This window comes from Bubalus kerabau, chromosome X (genome assembly GCF_029407905.1).
Source record: "Bubalus kerabau isolate K-KA32 ecotype Philippines breed swamp buffalo chromosome X, PCC_UOA_SB_1v2, whole genome shotgun sequence".
NCBI classification, from domain to species: domain Eukaryota; kingdom Metazoa; phylum Chordata; class Mammalia; order Artiodactyla; family Bovidae; genus Bubalus; species Bubalus kerabau.
Window position 1 is genome coordinate 156,295,936 of NC_073647.1, and position 14,033 is coordinate 156,309,968.

General features: G+C 37.2%; 1 protein-coding gene across 6 annotated transcripts in view; it reads left to right on the forward strand.

Moving 5' to 3' along the window:
* The window catches only part of CDKL5 (cyclin dependent kinase like 5), a 182,121-nt gene that overhangs the window by 134,408 nt on the left and 33,680 nt on the right, over positions 1 to 14,033 (forward strand). For 5 of the 6 annotated variants that reach the window (XM_055565127.1, XM_055565132.1, XM_055565128.1 and 2 more), the window contains 3 exons: positions 980 to 1,169; positions 6,708 to 6,788; positions 10,039 to 10,190. In XM_055565127.1, the coding sequence (XP_055421102.1) occupies positions 980 to 1,169; positions 6,708 to 6,788; positions 10,039 to 10,190 (423 nt within the window). The remainder of the gene's footprint in view (positions 1 to 979; positions 1,170 to 6,707; positions 6,789 to 10,038; positions 10,191 to 14,033) is intronic. The other variant, XM_055565131.1, reaches the window with a different exon arrangement.

Consider the following 14,033-nt stretch of genomic DNA (forward strand, 5'->3'; position numbering starts at 1 on the left):
AGCATACTCTGTTTTATGTTAAAAGTGCTTTAGAGTATTTGTTAAAAGTTTTATATTACTACTATAGTACTATGACACTCGAGAATTTCTTTCCTTGGTTTTTCAGATATTGTATTTTGGCTTTTCCTTCTTAAGATTTAGATAATTTATGTTTGAAATGAAAGAAAAATATTGTTTCTTAATCTGTCATATGTAATTTGACTTGAGGCTATAGATATTCAGGTATACACATAAAGCTTTTGGGGGGGATACGTAGATTTTATATCTAGCCTGTTAGCAACGATAGTACTCCAGAAGCCCTCTGGTAAACTCATACCTTGAAAGATAGCTATAAATCCCTTAATTAGTGAAAAAAATGCTTTGAGGGAGATACTTGTCATAAAGCTTCATAAACAAAGGGTACAAATAGATTCAAGTAAATAATCCAATAAAGCTTAACATAATCTTAGCTGTTTTGACTCTGTGCAATCAGAACAGGTTAAATATTAAATGTTTGCTGTTTAAGAAGACACATAAGTCAGTGGTACATTTTAATAGACTGAACTTAAAAAATGAATCCGTATAACTTGTTGACATTCAAAGAGCTAAAGGATAATTACCTAGGAAATACATTTCTTGAGAGCGTTTCATTCTCCAGTGAGTGCTAACTCATCAGACATGTGTGCTGCTGTTAGGGTTTATTAAGCTATTAATAATCAACATATATATCTGGTTGTAAATAGATTTCAAATCAGTATATACTAACTAAATTGTTATTAAACTGATGGCTTTATTTGCTTATATTTATTCACTTGTGTTCTGAATTTCTACTTTGATATCCATAATTCTTTTTTTTCAGCCTCACTTTTGTCCATGTGGTATTTTTAAATTCCTTAAATACCCAAATACGCTTTAAATCTTGAATCTGTTCAAAATAGTTTGGAAATTATTAAAACTTATTCCTTCAGTTGCCAAGATAATCTCTCCCTTTGCTTTTCAGAGCTCCCTATGGAAAATCCGTAGATATGTGGTCAGTTGGCTGTATTCTTGGGGAGCTTAGTGATGGACAGCCTTTATTTCCTGGAGAAAGTGAAATTGACCAACTTTTTACCATTCAGAAGGTGCTAGGACCACTTCCATCTGAGCAGATGAAGCTCTTCTATAGTAATCCTCGCTTCCACGGGCTCCGGGTAAGAGGCTTTGCTAAAACCCAAATGGAATCAGTACAGTAGTATTTAAATCATTTTTCATTGCACAATGAAATGCTAAGCTATCCATCGAATACTTTTTCCTTTTCCATTACGGTGTTTATAATCCCCATTATAATATTTTATTTTTGAATTTTATAGAGTATTTGTGAATTTTAAAAAGTCTAAATTTGAAAGTGGAAACTGTTAATATTTTTCTCACTTGTTCCAGTTTTTCAAACTCTTTTTAGTGTATGCATTATTCTAAACTTTGGTTATCTCAGAATGTTTCTTTATGCAAAATATTTAGCATCCTCTAAAGATTGAGAAATGTATAAATGGCTACTGCTTATTTGAGCAAACATTTGTAGTGATTTGAGGAAGATTATGAATACTCATATTAAAGGCGCTGTTCTAGTGAGAATGACCTGTTTAGTGAAACATCGTACCTTTTCAAACTAGGGTTTGTTCTTGGGCAGCCTTTTCTAGACTTGCTAACTTTGTGCTAAACTTGATTTCAGAAAATATGCTAAAAAGAGTCTTAAAGTATAAACTTTCCACAAGTGAGGGACATCTTACTGGAGTGGCCAGTTATAGGTTGCTTCTCTGTTCCATCTACCCCCAAAGCTACTTTTTCCATTTTCAACTACCCTGTTTGGGCCAACATGCCAGTTGGTGGCCTTTGTGGGAACTATAAAATAAGCTCCCCACCACTTCTTTTCTTTCTCTTAAATGCATAATTCTCAAACCATGTTTTCTTGACATTAACAGAGCACTTTGTTTTTTTCCTTTGACTTTCTGGCCTCAATTCATTTCACTTTGAAGAGCACCCCTCCTCACACATGAACGCCAAACACAGTATCCCTCCTGCTAGGCTCAATGAGTGTGGAAGAAAGAAAGGAACAGAAGTGCAAACATTTCTTTCATCCCCTTCCTGCTTTCACTCTCTTCCAAATCTGTCTGAGTTACCTCAGGCAAGTTTCTCTTTTCTCCTTTTGCTTTTGCTTTTATAAGCTGAAAAAGAGCCAAATTATGACAATTAATTAGGGTACAAATAGTTCAACAGTTATTGAGCATTTGTCATACTAGATGTTGAAAACACGAAAATAAATAGGACTTGCCCTCAGTCCAGCACGAAGGAAAATCTATTCAGAAATAAAGCAAAATCACTGCAGATGGTGACTGCAGCCATGAAATTAAAAGACCCTTGCTCCTTGGAAGAAAAGCTATGACAAACCTAGACAGCATATGCAAAAGCAGAGATATCACTTTGCCGAAAAAGGTCCCTATAGTCAAAGCTATGTTTTTTCCAGTTGTCATGTATGGACAGAGGATGAGATGGTTGGATGGCATCACTGACTCAGTGGACATGGGTTTGGGTGGACTCCGGGAGTTGGTGATGGACAGGGAGGCCTGGCTTGCTGCAGTTCATGGGGTCACAAAGAGTCGGACATGACTGAGCAACTGAACTGAACTGAACATGTATGGATATGAGAGTTGAACCATAAATTTACATTATCAGCAATCAAGCTCAACTATTTCCCTCTCTCCATCTCTAATTGCTTTCACTCGTACCACTTTTTACCTAAACAGCCACTCCCAAACTGATTTCTCTGAGTTTTTCTCTTCATTGCAGTCTTCACATTACTTTTAGAATCTTCCTGCAAATTGTATGTTTAATTCTGTCTTCTTTATGTTAAAAACCTATACACATAGCTTATTTGGTTTTAACTCCTTGCTGCTGCTAAGTCGCTTCAGTCATGTCCGACTCTGTGCAACCCCAGAGACAGCAGCCCACCAGGCTCCTCCATCCCCGGGATTCTCCAGGCAAGAACACTGGAGTGGGTTGCCATTTCCTTCTCCAGTGCATGAAAGTGAAAAGTGAAAGTGAAGTCTCAGTCGTGTCCGACTCTTTGCGACCCCATGGGCTGCAGCCTACCAGGCTCCTCCATCCATGGGATTTTCCAGGAAAGAGTACTAGAGTGGGGTGCTATTGCCTTAAAAACCCCTTGATCCTAGCCCTGCAGCCTTGTCTCCCAACATTTCCTACCCCCTGCCCTGCAGCCACATTGACCTGTCACCATTTCCTTGTTGCTTCTACGATGCTTCATTTTCCTATAATTCTCCCAATATTCACCCCACTTCCTGGAAAGCTCTCCATCCTCCCTCCCCCAGATTCGGGTCAAGTGTCCTACTTCCATGAAGCCTTCTAGACTCCTCCAGGGGGAATGGTTACCTCCCCCTTATGTGCTCCTGCAGCACTCTGGTAGCACACATAGCAGTCTCTTTTAAATAGCTATTTGACAGAACATTGTAAATCCATACTAGACTTCAGTTTTTTAAAATTGTAATAAAAATTTTTTATAAAGCTGTTTGAAAATATGTATCCTCACTGGACTAATGGATTCCTTAAAGAAATGAGCTCTCATAGCCACGATTATATTCACAACACACCTAGAGTTGCTCTTACTAGGTTGAATAGTATTAAATGATTAAATATTTGAACTGGAGCATCAAGCTTGGTCTTCTGGCTGCCTTATTCTATGCCTGGTTAAAGAGGCTTTAAACTGCATTCTCTGAAGAGAGTATAAACAGATCTGCCATGGCACCTGGCTTTAAAAACTTGTAAACTAGCTGAAGAATTAAGACTTTTGTGCATAAAATAATTAGAACACAATACAAATTATAATAAAGCATAGTATATAATAAAATACTGTAGTAAATGTACAGTATTCTTTACTACATCGTACTGTTCTCTAATACATCTAAATACAGTTGTGACCTTGAGAATATTAAAGATTCTGGAAAGTTGGCTGGATTCACTTGGAATGATTTATAGAGGATTTACAGTTTGAAATGTATATTGAAGAATGAATAGCATTTGGACTAGATAGGCCAAACAAAGGAGATCTTTTCCTCCTTTGTCTATGGTCCTATTTGTTCACAGACCTCCTCACTAAATAATATTATCTGTAAAATACTAGACAGTCCATGATGGCACTGTCTGTAAATATCCTTTGGAGAAATTGCTGCTTCCCTGACACTGATTTTTATAGATCTTAATGTTTTTGTGTTTTAGTCTGAAAGTGTTTGTGGTATTTTAACTAAGTTAGTATAATCTTTTTGGAGGTTTAACCACATCTTTTGTGGGAAGAGTCTTCTTTTATCATTTACTTGAATGTCTGAGATGTTCTCAGCTAAGTGTACAGGGTGTGTGAATGGTAGCTACTGTGAAACATGGACTCGCCAGTAACCAGTCCAGTGTGATTTGTATTTTGCTTCAGTGTATAGAGATTAGAAAATCACCAAGATGTTGCTCTAATAATATGCATTATTTTGAAAAAATAACAATTGCTATCCCATAATATAGGGCATAGACTCTGGAGTTAGGCTGCTGGGGTTCAAAGCCAGACTCGACATTTACTATTTGAATGACCTTGGGCAGTTTCTTGTGCCTGTCTTTCTTCATGTGTAAAATTATGATAACAGAAGTACCACCTAATGGGGTTGTTATGAAGATTAGACATTATAGCTGCAGTTCATGGGGTCGCATAGAGTTCTACATGACTGAACAACAACAAAATGCCCAGACCAGTGCCTGAAGCATAGTAAGTGTTCAGTAAAGAGGCACTCTTATTGTGTCACATTGGCCACGTGAATATAAGAAAAAAAGGGAAGAAGAAACAAACTTCTGATTGACATATACTTTAAACTTGTATGCTTGAGTTTTGATTTGTCAGATTACCTCACACGAGAATGGTGTCTCTCATTCAAAAGACATAAATTAATTTTTTAAGAGTTTATGTGGTCATTTTAAAATCATATTTCTAATACCTTTTGACTTTGGGCATTAATTTTCTTATTGATGAAATGTTACTTTTGGCAAAAAAGGAGGAGGGGATATTTGGTAGCATAAGATAGACCTCATAAGCACAACATTAATTAAAATCTAGTATAGAGGCTTTTATCACAGCATGACAGGTGTCTCTCTCTGGGATAATATTTAATGCTCCAGTAACATCCAGAGGAACCTCTGTACCTCCTTTAGGAAAGGCGCCCATGTTTAGAAAGAATGTGGGTTTGGATCACTGAGTGCAAATACTAGTTTTACTGGTTTTTAGTTATGTAACCTGCCTTGAACCATTTATTTCAGTTTTCTGATCATCACCTTCTTCATCTCTGAAATAAGTGGCATAACAATTGCTGAAATGCCTCGCATAGCATCACTTCCCTCAGAAATGTGTTTTAGGTTATTGCCTGTGTGTCTGTGTTAAGTTTATGTTATTCCTTCTATGTCCTCTATCTAGGAGGTGCTGTCCTACTTTTCTCTGTCCTCACATTTTTTCTGATCTTTCAAAAGCTAGTTCAGATGTTATCTATATATGGATTCTTCTACAGCTGCAAACCACCTTGGCCTCTCCTTTTGCTGAGCTTCAACTAGAATTTATGGCTACTCAGTTTTGCACTGATTGCTTTCTCAACAAGACTGAGAGTTGTTCACATGCAAGGTTTTGGTCTTACCCATATTTTGTATCTCCTGCCATACCTAACACTGTGACACTGTGTAGGGATGAAGTCTTAATACCTTGTTTGAATTTTTCTACATTACTACTCCTATCATCCACTTATTTAGAATATTTAGAGATTTTTGGCTTTTGAAATCTTCTTATATTGGTATAAAGGAAATACATATTAAAAGCAAACTAGTCCTCCCATTGGGAGGGAATACATGGCATTAGACTCTAATATTTTACCATCCACTTAGATATTGTGAAATGTGAGTTGGCAGAGGGAAGGACAGAGCATCTGAATAAACTTGACCCTTTCCCCTCATTTTATTTAAAAATGCATTTGTTAATTTAGGAGCCTGTTTGCCTTCTGTTCCAACTTACATAAAGTAAGAAATTTAAAACAAGTCATTCAAAGAGTATATTAAAAGCAATAATAGAACGTGTGTCTGAATTCATTATTTTTACTTCTGTAGCCTTTCAGGTACTAGCCTTTTCTTTTTAATTCTCTAATGTTCAGAAGTAAATTATATGTTTTTGTGGAAAAGGTGCAAGAATTGCCATATAAGCAGACAAATTCTGTATGAATTGTATTATAATGGAATTATCTGTATAAGTAGGCAATACTGTATAAACTGATAGTTTCAAATGTTAATATTTTTATATTTTGTTTTATTTTATATGCTTCAGTGTTGTCTGATTAGATTTAAGTTTCACTTGTGAGTTTTCCTGTTATTTAACACCCAGTCCTATTATGGCAACCCACTCCAGTACTCTTGCCTGGAAAAGCCCATGGATGGAAGAGCCTGGTAGGCTACAGTCCGTGGGGTCGCAAAGAGTCCGACGGGACTGAGAGACTTCACCTATTAATCCCAAGCTCAATATATAGACACCAAAATTTATGTGAAATAAATTTAACTTTGGCACTAGGGCACTAGCTTCTGCTCCTCTGCTACCTTTCCCAGCACTCAAAGCACATGTACACACATACCCTTCCCCATGTGCTAATACTCCTGTCATGTTGTTGTTACAGTTTCCAGCTGTTAACCATCCTCAGTCATTGGAGAGAAGATACCTTGGAATCTTAAACAGTGTTTTACTTGACTTAATGAAGGTGGGACAAGTTGATGTGTTATCTGTACAAAATGTCTTTTGGTTTGTGATTTCTCTTGTGTCTATATGTGACCATAGCCTGCTTTTATGAATTAAATGTTTTGTTAACAGGTGTGTAGTATATAGTGTAGTGGTGAATAGTGGAGGACTGTGTCCTCTGAAGAGGCGTGCAATTCATTTAAAATCACAACAGTATCTGGTATTATAACATTCTGTCTAGACAGGACTATGAGATACCTAAATTAGATTGCTAAAATGGACAGAATAATAACAATCTAAATATAAATAATAACAAAATCATTAAAATTTTTTCATCATTTGAGCTATTCAGGCGTAATGTTTTGTTTTGTTTTCTTAGCTTCATTGGGTCTTAGTTGCGGCATGTAGGATCTAATTCCCTGACTAGGAATCGAACCCAACCTCCTGAATTAGGAGTGTGTAGTCTTACCCAGTGGACCACCAGGGAAGTCCTCAGGCATCATGTTTTAAAAACAAATCTTGAAACATGTAAAATATCATGTATGAAACGAGTTGCCAGTCCAGGTTCAATGCACGATACTGAATGTTTGGGGCTAGTGCACTGGGACGACCCACAGGGATGGTATGGGGAGGGAGGAGGGAGGAGGGTTCAGGATGGGGAACACATGTATACCTGTGGCGGATTCATTTTGATATTTGGCAAAACTAATACAATTTTGTAAAGTTTAAAAATAAATAAATAAATAAACAGGGGGAAAAAAAAAGTCATATCACAAGGGAAAAAAAAAAAGAATCTGCCTGCAATGCAGAAGACCTGGATTCAATCCCTGGGTCAAGAATTGGACACAATTACATCAATTTGTAAAAATATTTCTCATTGCATGCATGATTGTATGCACTTTCCTTTCTGTAAATGAAAAAAATAAAAACTCTAATGAAATAATGAGTTATATTAAGTGGATATAAGTTAGCTCCCTTCTATAACAGTCAAAAAGAAATAAACCAGTAACTATTTGAGAGCTAGTATACAAAATAAAGTAAATTGCAAGTTAAAAAAAAATAAATAACAAATCTTAAAATGAATGTTGAAAGAAAAAAGATTCTAACATTTTTTGCATATTCAAGGCCTCCCATAAGATTATTTTATCAGTGAACATAATTCTGCTCTTAAGTGATTTCTCTCTCGCTGGCTCTTCATTTGACAACTGCAAGATCACTGCTGCTACCATGCCTGAATGTTCCTCCTCCTGCTGGTGTCCCTGTCCAGAAGGTCTCTGTTCTCTGGACTACTGAAAATGTTCTCACAAATTTTTATTCAAGCTTTTCTACCCAAGTAGATGGTTAGCCCCTTCAGTAAGAACTGCTTTTTCACATTTCTCCAGCTTTCAGTGCAGCCAATGTTAGTTATTTGATAGTAGTAGACCTTCAAAAGATACTTGTTAATGGATCAATTTTATTTTAAGCCCATTCAGTCAACTGTCAGAAACATAGGAGTTTATACTGCACAAAGCCTTTAAAGGCATACTTAGCACAGTTGGAAGTTGCTGCGCAGCACTCTCAGAACTTTGCTCTGCTTTAAAACTATGTTAATCTGTGGTCCAAGGAACACTGTGTAAATAGGTGTGGGGGCAGAGGTGAGGGAGGGGGGTGTAGCCTTTGGAAAAGGCCACATAGTATACAACCTTTCTTAGAGATTCACAATGTTCATTAACTTATAAAGGCTTTCAGAAATCTCACAGTAAAGAAGTATTTCCCAAATTTAATTAAATACTAAATACTTAAAAAAAAATGCTACAGCACTTGTATTCTTCTGAAAACAGATTGAGAGATGCTATTTTTTAAAAATCTTCAGGCTCTTTAAGGTTAATTAGGCATAAATTATTTCTTAAATCAGTTGGATTATGTTAATCTGTTCTTTCACACAGTCAAATGTTTATTTATCAGGGCTTTAATTATTTGGTAACTTAAAATGTAAATAGAGTAAAATAGAAGAACTGAAATACAATTTCATGTTTTCTGCCTTTTGTCTCTTCTAGTCAAAAATAACTGAACTTCTTTTGTTAAATCATTACCAAATGTAATTACCCAGTGTCAAATGTGGTACCTGGTAAATACTGACACAGATAAAAATATGACAATAATCTGAACTGTTATGCATTTACATCAGTTTGAAAGTTGAACAGTTGAATTGTCATTCATTTAATATATTTACCATTGGGACTTCCCTAGCAGCCCACTGCCAATATTCACCTTCCAATACAGAGGTTGTGGGTTTGATATCTGGGAACTTGTCCTATGCAAGGGATAATGGATGTATGCAATGATTTCAGGTGTACATCAAAGCATTAATTATAATAGTGCAAAGTGGCAGCCATCTAGACATCCGACAATAAATCATTAAATAAATCATACCACAAACTTCCATATAGTCATTTAAAACATGTAAAGTTCTTTGTTGCATAATTGTTCATGATAATAAAAGAAGGAAAACAATGCTACTTAGGGTAGCATTACCTGTAGGTAATCGATAGACCTAAGATAGTATATAGAATTACTGATACGGAATGATCTCTTTAAGATCTACTGTTGAGTGGAAAGAAGACTTAAGTGCAGACTATTGTGTGTATGTGTGTTTGAATAAAATAAAAAGAGCAGATAGAGATATGTACAAAGTACCTGTGGAAGGATTCACAGGACACATGTACAATGGGCTGCCTGCCTCCAGAGAGGAGGACAAGAGAAAAACGAAGAGTGTATATTTTTTGATATGAATATGTACTTATTTAAAAATATATTTTAGGGAATGCCCTGACAATCCAGTGGTTAAGACTCCGCACTTTCACTACCAAGGGCTTGGGTTTGATCCCTAGTCAGGGAACTAAGATCCCACAAGCTGCGTGGTATAGCCAAAAGTAAAAGTTAAGAATACATTTTAAATATTTAAATTATGTTGTAAAAATGTTTTTAATTAGGAAGTGAAAAGTACAGTATACAAAACTTGTGTGTAATATAAGCCAGATTTTGTAAAAGAAAAAAATATATACATGATATTTTTTAAAGGGCTGGAAGGGCATATTCCCAGAGGACAGCAATGGTAAGATTATGAGTGATTTAGATGGTCCTTTAAAAAAAATTTTTTTAGACTAAACTGTGTTTACTAGATACTCTGCAATGACCATGAATTTCTTCTATAAGGAAAAGAAATGTGGTTTTTATTACAATTTAAATTTGACTTTGTGATGTTCTTTCCAATCCTAACTTTATTTCCTAAGAATTTACTGAAGTTGGACCCAGCTGACAGATACTTGACAGAACAGTGTTTGAATCACCCTACATTCCAAACCCAGAGGCTTTTGGATCGCTCCCCTTCAAGGTCAGCAAAAAGAAAACCTTACCATGTGGAAAGCAGCACTTTGTCTAATAGGTAAATATTCCCTTTTAAGGAATACAGATGCAGTATTGGTCTTACAAGTAGGTGGAGGAGGTGGCTGCTCAAATGATGCAATTAGAGAAAAGAAGGAAAGCCCTCCTTATTCAAAAATATCTTCCTTATGCTTATTGCATGATTCAGAACCACAATTAAAAAGTTGTGTGGGTCTTAAAGACTTTATCTTTTACAAGATTTTCCCCAGGGAAACCTATGCATTCCCTGGGAAAGGTAGCATGGTTTAGCAACAAAGGGAAGTTTCTAGCCTCATGAGCTTGAAGATCCTGTGTGCATGGGACAGGGGTGATCCCTAGAGGAAGAAGGATGGGTGAGGGCAAAGGGATTCCTGAAGGGAGAGGAGGATAGCCAAACACAGGATGGTGGGAAGGCACCTAGGGCATCCTCTGTAACAGAACCGAGTAGTTCTGGCTTAATAACAGGGGCTCATGTTTTTGTTGCTCTTGTCTTTTAATCATTAAGTTGAGAAACTAGTTTTTCATAAGAATAAGAATATAGAAATAGTAAAATCAGTTTGCTAGGTAGTGATTAAAATTGATGCTTTCTGATGTAATTTTCAGCATAATCTTAAAAAAACCCTGTATTTCCTGTGGGGTAGGAGATTGGGGAGGGGCTCAAGGAGCTTAACCCTGCGATCAGGTTCTCTCTCCAAAAGCAACATTCCTTACTTCTCTTGGCTGCATTTGCAGGGGCAGTGTCCTTCATGTTCCAGGAAGCTGGTCTTGTCATCTAGAATTGCTTAAATTTGGAAGATAGGAAATCGTTTCTCTTGTCTACTATTGGAGGAAATCGTTTCTCTTATCTACTATTGGAGAAGTAGAAAACAATAATTCTTTCGCTTTCCTAATATAAGTTTTTTTTCCCCATGTGCCCCCTTTCTCTCCACATAGAACAATTGTTCTTAACCAACTGGAATTTTGAAAGCTTAAGACCTGGTATTTTTTAGATCTGTGAGTACAGCTATAAATAAGCACTAACCATTTACCCTGTATTTTTTCTGCTTAACCACGATGGTGTGATTGTGTTTTATAGCTGTTTACTCTCTTTAAAATGACTGGTTTGGTTATTGTTTCCATCACATCGTATAAACCATTCTTACCTGTTTTTTTTCCAAGAAGGCCTAGGAGGAGATTCAAATTCTGTTTCACTAAGTTGGTGTTCACTTTGTTGTCCATTTCCATGAGATCAGTGGACTAAGGCAAGGACCAGTATTCATCATACGGTTGCTCCTTTGAGTTCAAGAGCATCACATTTATGCCTGTGTCTTATCTGGGGTCACTCTCAGTTCAGGTGCTTTTGTCTCCCTTCTACGTTGATTGTCACCTGTCTCTCCTAATTTATATTTGCAAAGAATAAGGATCTCAGTGATAGAAAGTTCAGTAGACTGATGATGAGGATTTGTGCTATAGTGATTGGCAGTGTAACCATACCGTAAAAGGAGACCTGTGTACTCATCCTCTTATAACTCACTTGAGAGAGATACCCAGTGGGGTTCAAGGCTCTCCTTGGGAGCCCTCTTTAGGGATCTATCAAGGAGGATGTGTGTGGTCATGAGGATGTGGCTCATGTGGTCTTTGAGGAGTCCTACCTCCCCTTTTGAAGCAGACAAGGATAGAAATTGTAAGTAAATAAAAATCTCTGGAAGAATTTGTTTTCAGGTCTTGACACTATACTGAATATATTAAAGAAAAAGTCCTAAATGATTTATCTAGGAAAGAAACCATTAGCTCAGTTTACATGTATCTGGAAATATTTCCACTTCACGCTTGTTCTATGGTCCACATATCCTCCATGGAAACCCTTGTTGTGGACACTAATTCTGCATAGACCATGGCTCCATTGGACTTCCTAGCACCCTTGTAGAGATGCTCAGGGCACCATGTCGTGTTGGATGCCCTGCCTTGTCCCTGAGACAGCAAGTATGCTCATACACATATCCTCATGCACCCTGTCTCTATAGGAGAGGCAGTGGACTCTGCATTACCTAGTCCTTGCCTAAGTCTCCTTCAGACTCTTCTGAGGTTCTGCTCACCTTGGACATGGTGGGATGGTGCTTCATCCTGCCACACAGTGCCCTCTCACCAGTCCTGCTTCGTCAATCTTCCCCATAAAAGTATAGTTTTGTATCTTTGATGTTTGCTTTGAAAAGTTATTTTAACTGGAGATTAGCCATCTGTCTATCCATCCTACCAACCATTAAGAAAGGTTAATATATAAAATCTCAAGTGGTTGGCAGTTTAACACAGATTCCTTCCAGTTGTGTGTTGGAGAGATCTATGGGATTTCCGTAATAGTAGTTTTTAATTGAAGAATAATTGGTTTCCAATGTTTTGTTGGTTTCTGCCATACATCAACATGTATCACCATAGGCATACATGTGTCCCCTCTCTCAAACCTGCCTCCCACCTCCCATCCCTTCCCACCCCTCTATGTTGTTACAGAGCTCCAGTTTGAGTTCCCTGAGTCATACAGCAAATTTTTACTGGCTATCTATTTTACATGCGGTAGTGTATATGTTTCCATTCTGCACTCTCCATTTGTCCCACCATCTCCTTCCCTCTTGTGCCCACAAGTCTATTCTCTGTGTCTGCATCTCCATTGCTGCTCTGCAAATAGGTTCATCAGTGCCATCTTTCTAGATTCCATATGTATGCGTTAATAGTCAATATTTTTTCTCTTTCTGACTTACTTCACTCTGTATAATAGCCTCTAGGTTCATCCACCTCATTAGAACTGACTCAAATGTGTTCCTTTTTATGGCTAATATTCCATTGTATATATGTACCACAGCTTCTTTATCCATTCATCTGTTGGTGAACATCTAGGTTGCTTCCATGTCCTAGCTATTGTAAATAGTGCTACAGTGAACATTGAGGTATATGTGTCTTTTTCAGTTATGGTTTTCTAAGGGTGTATGCCCAGTAGTGGGATTTTTGGGTCATATGGTAATTTTATTCCTAGCTTTTTAAGGAATCTCCATACGTCTTCCATAGTGGCTGTATCAATTTACATTCCCACCAACAGTGCAAGAGGATTCCCTTTTCTCCACATCCTCTCTAGCATTTATTGTTTGTTTGTAGATTTTTTGATGATGGCCATTCTGACTGGTGTGAAGTTATGCCTCATTGTAGCTTTGATTTGCATTTCTGTAATAATGAGCAATGTTGAGTATCTTTTCATGTGTTTATTGGCCATCTGTATGTCATCTTTGGAGAGATGTCCATTTATATGCTCTGCCCCCTTTTTGATTGGGTTGTTGTTTTTCTGGTATTGAGTTGTGTGAGTTGTGTACCAGTTTTTTTTATTGTGCTTTGGCAGAGCTCTGATTTGAAGACAATATGATGCCCTTTCTACATAGGAATTGTGTGCAGAGGTCAGTGGCTTCAGATTAATATCGAGACAGAAACTTTCAGAATAGCGGTTTAGGCTTTTTGTACTTTTTATGGGAAACCTAACTCTTTGACATAAGTTTCCACCTTAACTTTATAGCTTCCCTTTTCACATTAGAAATTGCATCTTATGTTTCTATGAATATATTCTTGCTAACATATGTAGATTTGTGCTCCACATTGAGAGCAGTGTTTCCAAGAGTTTCAAAAGCTTTAGCAGCTATCTTCACTTTTCTCTCTCTTTTTCTGGATATACTCTTTTGAGCTTTGGACATTTCACATCATCTGCATGTGTTATCTCTGTGATTACCCCCTCTAGGCCTGAAGGAGAAAAGGAAAAAAATAAGGTTGTGAGAGCCCAGAGAAGCCAGGCAGGGGGAGCCACCCCATGAGAGCTGTAATCTAGAGACACACCTATGATCTGAGTCAGGAG